The 13580-nt window shown below is 48.5% G+C and overlaps 1 protein-coding gene across 6 annotated transcripts in view; it reads right to left on the bottom strand.

Moving 5' to 3' along the window:
• The window catches only part of IKKepsilon (I-kappaB kinase epsilon), a 395291-nt gene that overhangs the window by 233512 nt on the left and 148199 nt on the right, over positions 1 to 13580 (bottom strand). For all 6 annotated transcript variants that reach the window (XM_069315600.1, XM_045766596.2, XM_069315599.1 and 3 more), the window contains one exon: positions 12078 to 12159. In XM_069315600.1, coding sequence (XP_069171701.1) covers positions 12078 to 12159 — 82 coding nt within the window. The remainder of the gene's footprint in view (positions 1 to 12077; positions 12160 to 13580) is intronic.

Genomic DNA, 13580 nt, shown 5'->3' with positions numbered 1-13580 from the left:
TGAATTCTATGAGTCTGGACCCGGGGCTGAGTGCATGGGCATATTGTCAATTTCTCTTTCAAAATCTGCTACACTCGTGTTGATATCAGTTATATTGACAGGTGTTTGGATATCATTCATAAAGAAAGTGTCCGAATCTTCCACTTTCATGCTGTGTATCGGAGTGCTAAACATGTCCTCATACTGCTTTTTTAGGATTTCACTAATTTCTTTGTCATCCTCAGTGTATGAACCTTCACTAATACGAATAGGATCTAATACTGGCAGTGGTTTTCGCTTTTGATTTAGCATATGTGAAGAAATATTTAGTTTTTTTCTTTATTTCTTGAATTGCTTTCTGTTCTAGTTGCCTTTCTTCAGTCTGATAGGAATGCTTCAGTCTCTGTTCGATTTTTTCAATCTCCCTGTTTAAATTATTTCTTCTTTGTATGGAGAGTCGTGTTTGCTTAAGCATTTCCGTTAATTTCTTCTTTCTTTCTTTTGTATTGTCGTCTGCGTTCTCTTTCTACATTTGATCTCTTTCTGCCTTTCCTCAAAGGAACATGTTTCAGACAGACTTCATATGCTTCAGAAGTCAGTTTTTCTATTCCTTGTGTAGGAATTTTATTTCTTAAAACATTTTCCCATTGAAAGTTTGTAAGTGTCCTGTTTATTTTCTTCCAGTCTATCTTTTTATTATTAAAATTGAACTTACTGAATAACCCTTCTCACTTGTTGTTTCTCTTGGGCCTACTACTGTTATTAATGTTAGTTTGCACTTCAATGAGCTTGTGGTCCGAGTACGTAGTGTCTGAGACAGTAATGTCTCTGACTAGCTCCTCATTGTTCGTGAATATCAGGTCCAGCGTGTTTTCGTTCCCAGTTGGTTCTGTAATCTGCTGACTGAGTGAGAATTTGTCACAGAATCTCAGTAGTTCTCTGACCTGTGGTTGGTTATTTCCAGCTATAATGTTATTGTTTACTATTCTCCATTTTAAACTGGGTAGATTGAAGTCTCCAAGGAAGATGATATCTGGTACTGGGTTTGCTAGGTTATCTTGAGATTATCTTGAGATGATTTCGGGGCTTTAGTGTCCACGGCCCGGTCCTCGACCAGGCCTCCACCCCCAGGAAGCAGCCCGTGACAGCTGACTAACTCCCAGGTAGCTATTTACTGCTAGGTAACAGGGGCATTCAGGGTGAAAGAAACTTTGCCCATTTGTTTCTGCCTCGTGCGGGAATCGAACCCGCGCCACAGAATTACGAGTCCTGCGCGCTATCCACCAGGCTACGAGGCCCATCAATCAGGTTAGGTTAGGTTATTAGGTTATTTATTTTGTTAGGTTATTAGGTTTAGGTTATTAGTTATTTAGGTTATTAGGTTATATTCAGGCCCATTAGGTTATCAAGGATATTCTCTATTTTGTGGATCTGTTCAGTGAATTCCTCAACTGTTGCATCTGGCGGTTTGTATATTAAAATAATAAGTAAGTTCATATTTTCTACCTTGCTGCATCGCTGCTGGAGGTTTTCTACCTTGCTGCTGGACCGAAGAGACTCCCCACGGTTGATACAATGAACCATGGGGAAGCAGTCCAAATGGAGCTGAATCATGGAGCTCCGAGGAAGCCGAATCCAGCGAAGTTCCTGCCACACTGCCGTAAACTTCCGCACCATTCTGTGCACCTGACGGAAAGACGGACCCCAATGCCCCTGGCCGGACTGGTGAGCACTGGTCACAAAACCCCAACCGAGATGAGGCATCTGTGAACACATTGAGCAAGGGAGGGGAAAAATTCCATGGCACCGAACCTCCCCCCCAAAAAAAAGAGGAAGCCAGTGATGCAGCAACCAGCACAAGGACGCTGGTGATGCAGCAACCAGTGCAAGGACGCCAGTGATACAGCAACCAGCGCAAGGACACCGGTGATGCAGCAACCAGCACAAGGACACCGGTGATGCAGCAACCAGCGCAAGGACACCGGTGATGCAGCAACCAGCGCAAGGACACCGGTGATGCAGCAACCAGCACAAGGACACCGGTGATGCAGCAACCAGCACAAGGACACCGGTGATGCAGCAACCAGCGCAAGGGGCCCAGGGGTATGAACCTAACGGTTGTGAACGCTGCGAAAGAGGCGGCTCTGAAGATACCGTAACAGTCTCCAAAGCCAAATCCTGCCCAATGGATAAGAGAGAAGGGCAAAATTCAGGCTGCTGCACAGCAGTTCGAGCAACCGCCGAGTTACCACGGACCTTGTCCAAAACAGATGAAAATGGGACTGCAGCCAGAGCAGAGTTGCAGGGGGGGAGAGAAATGGACACAGTCCAAGAGTCCCATATAAGGCCCAGCCAAGTTCGAACTTGGGATGGAACAACTGGAACTTCCGCCAATATACCAGGAACCCGAACCCGGCCAACTGGGAAAGAACCAGATCCCTGGCTAGCAGACAAGCAGACCCACTTGGAGCCAACACCAACCAATTGTCGAGGTAGGCCAACATGCGATGCTCTAGCAGACACATATGTCGAAAATTCCAACATGAATACAAATTCTAATGTAACAAGCATTAACCCTTAAACCACGCATATTTAGAGCCCGGATGCAAAAAATATTCGAATTACAGTGTGTCCTCACTTGACCGAACTATATGGGGCAAAGCCGATTCGTTCCAGTGCGGAATTCGTTCCATCTTTCCGGCCCCAACAAGTTAAAAAGAAAATTATATATAATATCCACTCATAAGTGGACCACATAACAAGTGAACCATATTAATCAAACACCTTCCTGCCTCTCCCACTCAATGCCTCCCTATATCACTGCCTCCCATCCCTCCCTCAATGCCTCTCCCCCTCAATAACTCGCCTCTCAGGACAAAATTAAAAAAAAAAAAAGGCTATGGAGGAGGGGAGCTACTGTACTAACAGGGGTCGAGGGAACTACTAACAGGGTCGAGGCTATGATACCCAGACGTGTCTGTCAGCTCCTGCTCGCATATGCCAGCTGTGCATAATTCATAAATAAAACTATATATTTATAAAACTATAAATAAAACAAATAAAACTATATTTGTTTAATTATTAAATAGAAAACAATAAAACATGTTAATGACTAATAATGTATATTAATACACGAAAATTAATATATTTTGGCATAAATATTTTACAGCTAAGATTGAAATTTTTAATACAGTATGGATGAGAGGTTTGGCAGCCATGCGTGGTCAGCAACCTTCCCCCCCCCCCCCCTCCGCCTACCTTACTGCTTCCCTACACTCCCTCTCTCTCCACTTCCACCTCCCCTGACAACACCTTCCACCACCTTCCATCATCTGCCTCTCCTGACACCTTCCACCACCTGCCTCCTCTGACACCTTCCACCACCTGTCTTCTCTGACACCTTCCACCACCTTCCCTGACACCACCTTCCTCCCCTGCCACCACCTCACACCACCTGCCTCCCTTGCCTCCCCTGCCACCACCTCACACCACCTGCCTCCCCTGCCACCACCTTCCTCCCCTGACAACATCTGACACCACTTGCCTCCTATGTCTATGCTACCTCCTCCTGCCTGCCTGTTAGAAAGTGTAGCATAGGCGCCTCTGGGGCACCTAAGCTACACTTTCTAACTTCAGAATTGCTTTTAAATACACGGATGGAGAAATACTAAAGAAATTGTTCACGACTTCTGTTAGACCAAAGCTGGAATATGCAGCGGTTGTATGGTGCCCATATCTTAAGAAGCACATCAACAAAATGGAAAAGATGCAATGACATGCCACTAAGTGGCTCCCAGAACTTAAGGACAAGAGCTACGAGGAGAGGTTAGAGGTATTAAATATGCAAAAACTAGAAGACAGAAGAAAATGAGGTGATATGATCACTACGTACAAAATAGTAACAGGAATTGATAAAATTGATAGGGAAGAATTCCTGAGACCCGGAACTTCAAGATCAAGAGGTCATAGATTTAAACTAACGAAACAAAGCTGCCAGAAATATACGAAAATTCACTTTTGTAAACAGAGTGGTAGATGGTTGGAACAAGTTAAGTGAGAAGGTGGTGGAGGCCAAAACTGTCAGTAATTTCAAAGCGTTATATGATAAAGAGTGCTAGGGAGACGGGACACCACAAGCGTAGCTCTCATCCTGTAACTACACTTAGGTAATTACTTAGGTAATTACAAGGCCCAGCCAGGTCCGAACCTGGGAGGGAACCAGATGGGACTTCCTCCAGTTCACCAAGCACCCAGTGAGCTAAGAAAGAACCAGATCTCTGGCCAACAGACAAGCGGACTGGCTGGGAGCCCAAACCAGCCAGTCGTCGAGGTAGGCCAACACCCGAACACCTAACAGACGCAGACGGGTCACCACAACCCACGTGAGGTGCATGAAAACACTATGTGCCAGGTTCAAACCGAACAGGAGAAAACAAAAGTGGTAAGCATGAAGCCTCACAACAAAACTGAGCCAGTCCCTGAACCCCGGATGAATCGGGACGTGCCAATAAGCATCCCGAAGGTCCAGGGATACCATCCAAGCGCCAAGCCCCAACAGAAACCGAACCTAGGACAGCGTGGTCATCCGAAAGGAGGCGCAGATGGGACAAGTCCAGAATGAACCGCAGGTCCGCGCAGTCCCGTTTTGGGACTGGAAACAGACGGAAAACCCATCTGAGGTACGTCGTCGTTTCAACAGCACCCAAGCGAACCCACTCCAAGACGACCTGACAGATCGCAGGGAAAAAAGCATGCCCCACTAGCCCCCAAACCCCCTGCAGGGGGGGGGAAGGGGCCACCCAATGCCACTGGAGGCCATGCAAAATGACCCGAAACGCCCACAAATCGTGGGACTGAGCGTGAGCATACAGCACAAGCCTCCCTCCATCACCCCGTCAATGGGGTGAACCGTGAAAGGGCCGGTGCCCCTTACAAGACCCAGAACCTCGCACAGAGCGAACACTGCGCTGACCAGACGAAGGCGGGTCCGAAGGAGGAACCGAACCCAAACCCGACACCAGTGGCCTACCATGACGAGAGGAACCCCGAGCCTTGGCACTACCCTTCCCTGAAGGTCCACCACGGGACCCCTGGAGAACCAGCAAGTCCAACATAGGACGGCAAGAAGCCGAAGCAGCCTGTATATACTGCGCAACGGCGAAAGCCTCAAACAAGAGAGGACAAAAAGGGGAAGACATCCTAAGAGCCAAGGCCCACGCAGATTCCACAGAGGAGGCAAGCACCGTCTGCCAACACGCGAGCCGGAAAGCATATAACAGAGCAACCGCATCCCGCAAGATCGGCGCAAAAAATTTCATCAAGGCAGCCGACTAGCGAACTGCCGAGGCCAAGGCGCCAGACCCAGGAACAGCCCCAAGCGCCCCCACATCCTCTGTCAGCCAGTCGGAAGACAGCTCCAGGAGGAAAAAGACGCGCAAAGCCGCAACCAAAAGGCCCCGAGTGCGTAAGTCCTCGCCCACCTGTGCCGCCGAAAGGGAGAGAAGAACCTGCACATGGAGCTGAATGACACCAACGTCCCAGGGAAGGGCAGGAGCAAACAAGCACTCATTGACGTGCTCAAGATTGCTCCCCAGGAAAACCTGAAGCACCGTCAAAGCCTCCTGCCACTCAAGGGTGCGGGAACGGCAGAAGGACTGCCAAGCCTCCAAGGCAAAGACAGGACAGTCCGCCAGCCAAGACGACTCCGGAACCTCATAACAGAGCCAGAAAGGGAATAAAGAACCAAACCTGAAAGCCGAGGGATCCACTGCCGAGGCATAATCCGGGTCACGCAGGAGGTTTGCCGCAAGAACCGCCCGCACCGCAGCAGGTTGGATGCGATAAGCCGAAAACCTCCGGAAAGACGGAACCAAAGCACCCGGGGGAACACGGAACCGAACCAAGGGAGGGGCAGACACCAAATCCATTTCGTATGCAGAGGGGGGGAAAAGAAAACCCCACTCCTTGTAACAGTAAGCCCCGCTCAGAGGATAGAAAAACCCAGGCAGGGTCCAGCGGGGTCCAAGGCCCCCAAGTCAGTCCCTCCCCAGCTCCAGGGTCCTCATCCGCAGGACCCGGGGACAAGTCCTCTCCCCAAGCACAGACCCCACCAAACAAGGCCGGCGCAGCCGTAGAAGCCAGATAGAATGAGGCCCACTGGTCAGACCCAGAGGCTTCGGCCGGGGGAGGAAACTTGAATGCCTCTGTTGCCACACCAGAAGGGGCATCCCCCGAGACTGCCAGAGTCTCACGACCAACTAACCCCTGTCCCGACTCTGAAACCCTCAGATGTTTCGGGGCCGGAAGCAGGGGAGGAGGACTAGAACGAACAACAGAAGGGGAAGGACTAAGAGGCGGACTGAACCAGGGTCGAAGCGATTCCTACCCCCAAGTCCGGGTCCCTATAAGCAAAATGGGGCAGCCGTGGGGCATCCGGGTGAGCAACCAACCGAGCACGTTGCAATAAACGAAACCTAGAATGCAATGCCTGCGCAGCCTGTACCCGAAGATGATCATCTACAGATTGGATAAATTGAGTCACCAGCAAGCAGCAATACTCACAGGACTCAGGGTAGAAAGTGTCACCGACCCAACAGACTGCGTGTCGGAGGCAAAAACAGTGAGGGTCGCCGTGAGACAAGGGGACCAAACAACCCTCACACTCGCATGAAGCGAGGGGGGGACCCTGGGGTCACATGCATCGGACCCACGCGTCCCCTAGGGGATTCCCAGGGTCCTGAGCGTTTACTTGAAGAGGACTCGCGCTCAGGTAAACCCAGGCTAACCGGGTTAACCGGCGCCCAAACCTACCAAACAAACTGTCTAAAGCTGAACCTCAGGGATGTGTACACTCAAGGGGACCAAGCAGGAGGCACCACTAAGTATCAGGGTGAGGCCAAACACCAGTGACAAATAGGGCAGAACCCCCCACCAAGGCAAAAACAAAAAGAAAAACAAAACCTCGCAAGAGTACCACATGGAGGAGTGGGTCTGTATATTAGGGAAGACCTTGTATGCTCGGAGCTCCTAAACGTTACAAATGAGGTGGTAGAGGTATTGGGATTAAAAATAGAGAAAATAAATTTAGTGATTATACTAATATACAAACCGCCAGATGCAAAATCAAATGCGAAATATCATATGCGAAATCAAAAGCAAAAACCACTGCCAGTATTAGACCTATTCGTACAAGTGAAGGTTCATACACGGAGGATGACAAAGAAATTAGTGAAATCCTAAAAAAGCAGTATGAGGATATGTTTAGCACTCCAATAAACAACATGAAGGTGGAAGATCCAGACAATTTCTTTATGCGGGATATTCAAACCCCTGTAAATATAACTGATATAAACACGAGCGCACTAAATTTTGAAAAAGAAATTGAAAACATGCCCATGCACTCGGCCCCAGGTCCAGACTCATGGAATTCAATATTTATAAAGAAATGCAAAGTGCCGGTAGCACAGGCACTCAGTATAGTGTGGAGGAAGAGCCTGGACACGGGGAAGATACCAGATGCACTTAAAGTAGCAGACATAGCCCCTTTACACAAGGGAGGGAGCAAAGCATTGGCAAAAAATTATAGACCAGTTGCACTAACATCGCACATCATAAAAGTATTTGAGAGAGTGATTAGGAGTCAGGTCACCAATTTCATGGAGACCAATGACCTTCACAACCCAGGCCAACATGGATTTAGAGCGGGAAGATTGTGCCTCTCACAGCTACTTGAGCACTACGACAAAGTCACTGAGGCATTAGAAGAGAAACAGAATGCTGATGTGATATACACGGACTTCGCAAAGGCTTTCGATAAATGTGACCATGGCGTGATAGCACACAAAATGAAGTCAATGGGAATAACCGGTAAAGTAGGACGCTGGATACTCAGTTTTCTGTCAAACAGGACTCAGCGAGTAACGGTCAACCATATAAAATCTAGTCCAAGTGCAGTTAAAAGCTCTGTACCTCAGGGTACAGTCCTTGCACCGCTGCTTTTCCTTATTCTCATATCAGATATAGACAAAAATACAAGTCACAGCTTCGTATCATCCTTTGCAGATGACACAAAAATCAGTATGAAAATTACCTCGGCTGAAGACATTGAAAAACTTCAAGCTGATATTAATAAAGTTTTCGACTGGGCATCAGAAAATAACATGATGTTTAACAGTGATAAATTCCAGGTACTCAGGTACGGTAAAAATGAGGACCTTAAACATAATACAGAGTACAAAACACAATCAAATGTACCCATAGTAGGAAAACAGCATGTAAAGGATTTGGGAATAATAATGTCTGACGACCTAACGTTTAAGGAGCATAACCAAGCAAATATTGCGACAGCCAGAAAAATGATAGGATGGATTACGAGAACTTTCAAATCCAGGGATCCCATCACAATGGTTGTACTCTTCAAGTCACTTGTGTTGTCCCGTCTTGAGTACTGCTCAGTACTCACTTCCCCCTTCAGAGCAGGAGAGATTGCTGTAATAGAGGGAATACAGAGAACATATACGGCACGCATAGACGCAATAAAGCACCTAAATTATTGGGATCGTCTCAAAGCCCTCCAAATGTACTCACTAGAAAGAAGACGAGAGAGATATCAAATAATATACACCTGGAAGATACTGGAGGGCCAAGTACCAAATCTACACAGTAAAATAACAACGTACTGGAGTAAATGATATGGAAGAAAATGTAGAATAGAACCAGTGAAGAGCAGAGGTGCCATAGGCACAATCAGAGAACACTGTATAAACATCAGAGGTCCTCGGTTGTTCAACGTCCTCCCAGCAAGCATAAGAAATATTGCCGGAACAACCGTGGACATTTTCAAGAGGAAACTAGATTTATTCCTCCAAGGAGTGCCGGACCAACCGGGCTGTGGTGGGTATGTGGGCCTGCGGGCCGCTCCAAGCAACAGCCTGGTGGACCAAACTCTCACAAGTCAAGCCTGGCCTCGGGCCGGGCTTGGGGAGTAGAAGAACTACCAGAACCCCATCAACCAGGTATCAACCAGTACAACGTGCCCCAAGGAACAGAGCCGGCCGCTGTGATAGGTGACAACAAGTTGTGCAGCACCCTGCGCCCCTTACCAGTGTAAAAGCTACCTCTTACCCTAAGGTAAACAAAGGAGACAAAACACCCAAGTACCCAAAGGGCGGCTGAAAAACCGTGCAGTTAATCGGACCCACAGAGGCAGACCCCGAGGAACTTGTGGAAGGTAACCCCAAGCTCCAAGGGCAGTAGATACAAGGGCCCCTAGGAAAGGGAACCTTAGGCGCATGCAGCCTGAGTACTGAAGAATAACTCCTGACTCTCGCACCCCTGGAGTACAGCCGCCATACACAAGGCACAGCGCCACAAAAAGACTGGAGCCAGAGCACACAACCAGGCCGATAGCATCAGCCTCAAGAACTAGGGTGTGGATCGCCGGCACGGTGGGTCTGGGGCTACCCCGTCCCCCTCCAGGGAGAGGGGAGCTGCACAGACAGCGGCGCGACGACGGGTGACGTTATACTAGTTTGCTCGTTTTTGTTTGGGGAGTTCTATCTACTCGTTCGGTTTTTGGTTGCAATTTTCACCAGAATAGGGGTTTGTTTTGGGATGCCTACCTTTCTGGGTGCATAACCCAATCAATGGCAGACATAAAATGCTTCCAATCACACGGGGGTTCTATAGGCCATTGCTCCCCTTGCCTCTCTAGAGGGGGGGCCAGGTTCTGGCTCGTGGTCCTCGGTAGGCCCATAAGAACTCCATACACATGTCTGATGCCAAAGTCTGACATTAGCATATCAGCCTAGTAAGCTCCAGGAAGCCGTAGGGGCTCTTGCCAGAAAAAGAAAAAATCAATCAGAGACATTGAAATAATTAGGTAATAATATCTTTGTGGCAAACCCCCTCCCCCTGACAACTTGGGCGGAGCAGACCTCGACTGGTGACTGCTCTGTCAACGCCTCTTTTCTGTGGGGAGCCCCCACGACTCTCTGGAGCTTATCGGGCTAATGTATGTTATATTAGACATGGACATTAGCTAAGGAGTTCAGACCTACCAGGCACCAGCACCAGAATCTGGTCCCTCAGAGAGGTTTCAGGAGGTTTCTTCCTCTTGGGCCCCCTTTGTGGGTTCCAGGGGCTTTGTTTCCTCATGTGTGACCCGGTTCTGCCTTCTGGAGTTCCGGGGTCTTCCTGGCTTGCAGACTCATCTTTTTGGGTCTTGGCACGTGTTGTGGTCGTGCTGGGACTTTGAGGTTTTGTTGTCGAGGTGGGCCTTTTGATGCAGTTTTGTGCCTTCTTCGCCTGGCCGGCGTGGTGCTCTCTGCCCACTGGTCAGCGGCTTGTAATTTTCTTTTCACATGTATGTGTGTACACACATGTACATGGGTACACTGTGTGTGTGTGCACATGTGTATGTGCATACACACGTGTGTGTAACATATCTTGTATATATATGTGTATGTGTACTTTTTCTTTCGGAAGGGGCTCTGGTCCCTTCTCTGTTGAGGGGGCGCTGGGGGAGCAGCTTGCTCTGTTGACTCTTGCATGGTCCCGCAGTTAGTGGGCGCTTTTGGTTGTCTTCTGGCCTCTGGAGGCGGCAGTGGACGGCTTCTCCCCCTTTGGGGGGTTCAGGGCTGGCCAGGGTGGGCTTTTTCCCCCTGTGCTTCGTCATGTCATCTTAGTGGGTGTATTGGACGTGGTCGATCCGCCCCATCCTTCTGGGGTTCCCATCTGCTCTATGCAGACACGGGCCTGGTGAATCTGTGGTTCTTCTGGACTTCTCCAGTCTGCGCCCTGGATTCTATGCCCTCATCGGAGGACTGTTGTCTCCTGTCCAGTGCCTGGATGGTGGCCCTGGACCTCCAGGTCAATTCTTGGCACGTTCTTCTCCAGTTTTCCAGGACTGGCACAGTTGGTAGTGGGGCTTCAGACTTGCCGCTTTTGTTGCCTTCCCTATTTTGTAATTGGCACTTGGTGTATTTTTGCATCTTTACAGGATCTTGGTGTCCTGTCTGCATCTGCTTGGGATTCGGTGTCTGGCCTACCTCGACGACTGGCTGGTGTGGGCTCCCAGTCGGTTAGCTTGTCTGCTCGCCAGGGGTGTGGTTCTTTCCAGATCGCCGGGTTTGGTTCCTGGAGGCCATACCATCTGTTTCCATCCCGGATTCGGACCTGGCTGGGCCTTGTTTAGGGCTCTTGGGCAGCTCCTTGTTTTTCCCTCCAGACGTGTGTCTGTGGCTGGGGTCCCACCTTCGACTGTTAATGCTGTCTAACTCCCAGGAACCTATTTACTGCTAGGTTTCTTTCATCAGGGTGAAAGAAACTGCCCATTTGTTTCTGCCTCCGCCAGGGATTAAACATGAAACATTAGGACTATGAATGCCGAGCTCTGTCTACTCAGCCATCAGGCCCTTTTGTGCTATAGGCACAATCAGATAATTGTACAAGTATACAATTCTCAGTTTGTGTGTGCAGTTTTTGTGCAGGTGTGCACAAAAACTTTATAGCAGGCACATAGTGAAGGAGGTGAAATCGAGAAAGCAACAGGCCCACAGGCACAGACACTTAAGACATCTCACAAATACCCACAAACTGCAGTGTCCCTCCAAAAGCCCCAAACTCAGAGTGGAGATGAAGGTGTTGCAAGGGAGGAAAGGAAGGCAGGACAAGTATGAAGTGAACAATAAATAAACTAGCCACCACAGGCAACAACAATAAAAAAAACTGCATCAGGCACAGATGTAGGTGAAGCATTCATACCAAGATCAGATATATAAACCAGACCAAATCCCTGAGTCCAAAGGAGGGAGAGGGAGACCTGAGACATGGCTTGTACACAGGGAGCAGGGAGGCCAGGAGGCTTCAGATGTGATTCCCTAAAATAATCTAAGGGACTTAGTTGAGGGAGCTACTGAAGCAGCTCTCCCAGATTAGAAGTAAAATATGGAGAGCATCATACAACTAAAATAGGGTAGATTGGATCGCTATATAACTGTGATACGGATCCTTTCCATATGATCTGAATTAGTGAGTAGTCAGTATATATGTGTGGAGACATGCACAAGATATTAACTATTGTAACATTTAAGACTTACCTATAGACCACAAATCTACTCTGGCACCAAATGTTTTTCCTACTGGTTTTCTGAGTACAGCTCTCTCATACATATCAGGATGCTGAAAAAATGAAATTATAAAGATATATGAAATAATTGTTGATTATCAATTAATTACAGGCTTCAGGCACAGTATTCACTCAACTAAAAACTGCCCTGTGTAATATTTATAGACCCTAATGGGACATCATATAATTTACCTAACACTGTAACAGCCCATACTGTACTTTTAAAATGATAGTACAGTGGAACCTCGGAGTACGAATTTAATCCATTCCAAGAAGTGCAACATAACCTGAATATTTGTACACCGAATCAAATTTCCCCATAAGAAAAAACATAAATTGAATTAATCTGTTCCACACCCAAAAATATTAACTTACATATATATTTTATATAGAATATTCATTTTTTAATTCGCAAAAAACCAGCGTTGAATGTAATGAAATGCCATTTTCTGGGTGAGTCCCGGAGGCTCCCCGGAGCTATCCCAGGCTGAATGGATATGTATAACTTTCTGCCATCAAAGTGCTAGGAGTTCTTGCCTACCGGGGACCACGAGCCAGAACCTGGCCCCCTCAGAGAGGCACGAGGAGCAATGGCCCATAGAAATCCCCATGTGGTTGGGAGCATTCTATGTCTGCCATTGACTGGGATAGGCACGCAGAAAGGTAGGCGCCCCTAAACAAGCCCCTATTCTGGTGAAAATATTGCTACCGAAAGCCAAATGAGTGGACAGAACTCCCCAAACAAAATTATAAAACTAGCATGACATCATCACGTCACCCCGCCACCGTCTGTGCAACCCCCTCTTCCCGGGAGGGGGAAGGGGGAGCCCCAGACCCTCCACGCCAGCGATCCAACTGGCAGTTCTTAGGCTGGATGTCAAAATACGCGAAAAATGCCGCCGACCGAAGGGAGGGAGGGATGCCAGGGAGCCTCCGGGACTCACCCAGAAAATGACGTTTCATTACATTCAACGCTGGTTTTCTGGGGGGAGCCCCTTCGGCTCCCTGGAGCTACCTCACCACAGATAAGGAAAACAGGAAAGGAACCGGGAGGCGGACGCCACGCACCCTAATCGAAAAACCAAGACCACAGACAAAACAAAGAGCAAAACGAGAAGAAAATAGACCACCCAGGCCAACAACCAGGACGTCACCAGAACGCAAGAGCAGGCCAGAGGGGAAACAGCACCCAGAAAAGCAAGCGGAACGGAGCAGAAGGAACCGCAACCTTAACGCAAGCAGGAGCGGCTCCGCCAGCCCCACCCAATAAGATGTGACAGGACACGATCCCAGACGATGGTCGCGGAACAACTCCGAAGGGAAGACAAGCCAACTCTATCAAAGACCGAAGGACCCTTCGCAGAGATAGGGAAACCGGAGGGACCTCCAGGAAAAACCACACACCGCCTCCAAGACAAAACACACAGGTGGGAGACCAATAACGAACCAACCAGTGCCGACACAACCGAGAAAC

This window comes from Procambarus clarkii, chromosome 81 (assembly GCF_040958095.1).
Source record: "Procambarus clarkii isolate CNS0578487 chromosome 81, FALCON_Pclarkii_2.0, whole genome shotgun sequence".
Taxonomy (NCBI): domain Eukaryota; kingdom Metazoa; phylum Arthropoda; class Malacostraca; order Decapoda; family Cambaridae; genus Procambarus; species Procambarus clarkii.
This window is presented reverse-complemented; position numbering and strand designations above follow the sequence as displayed.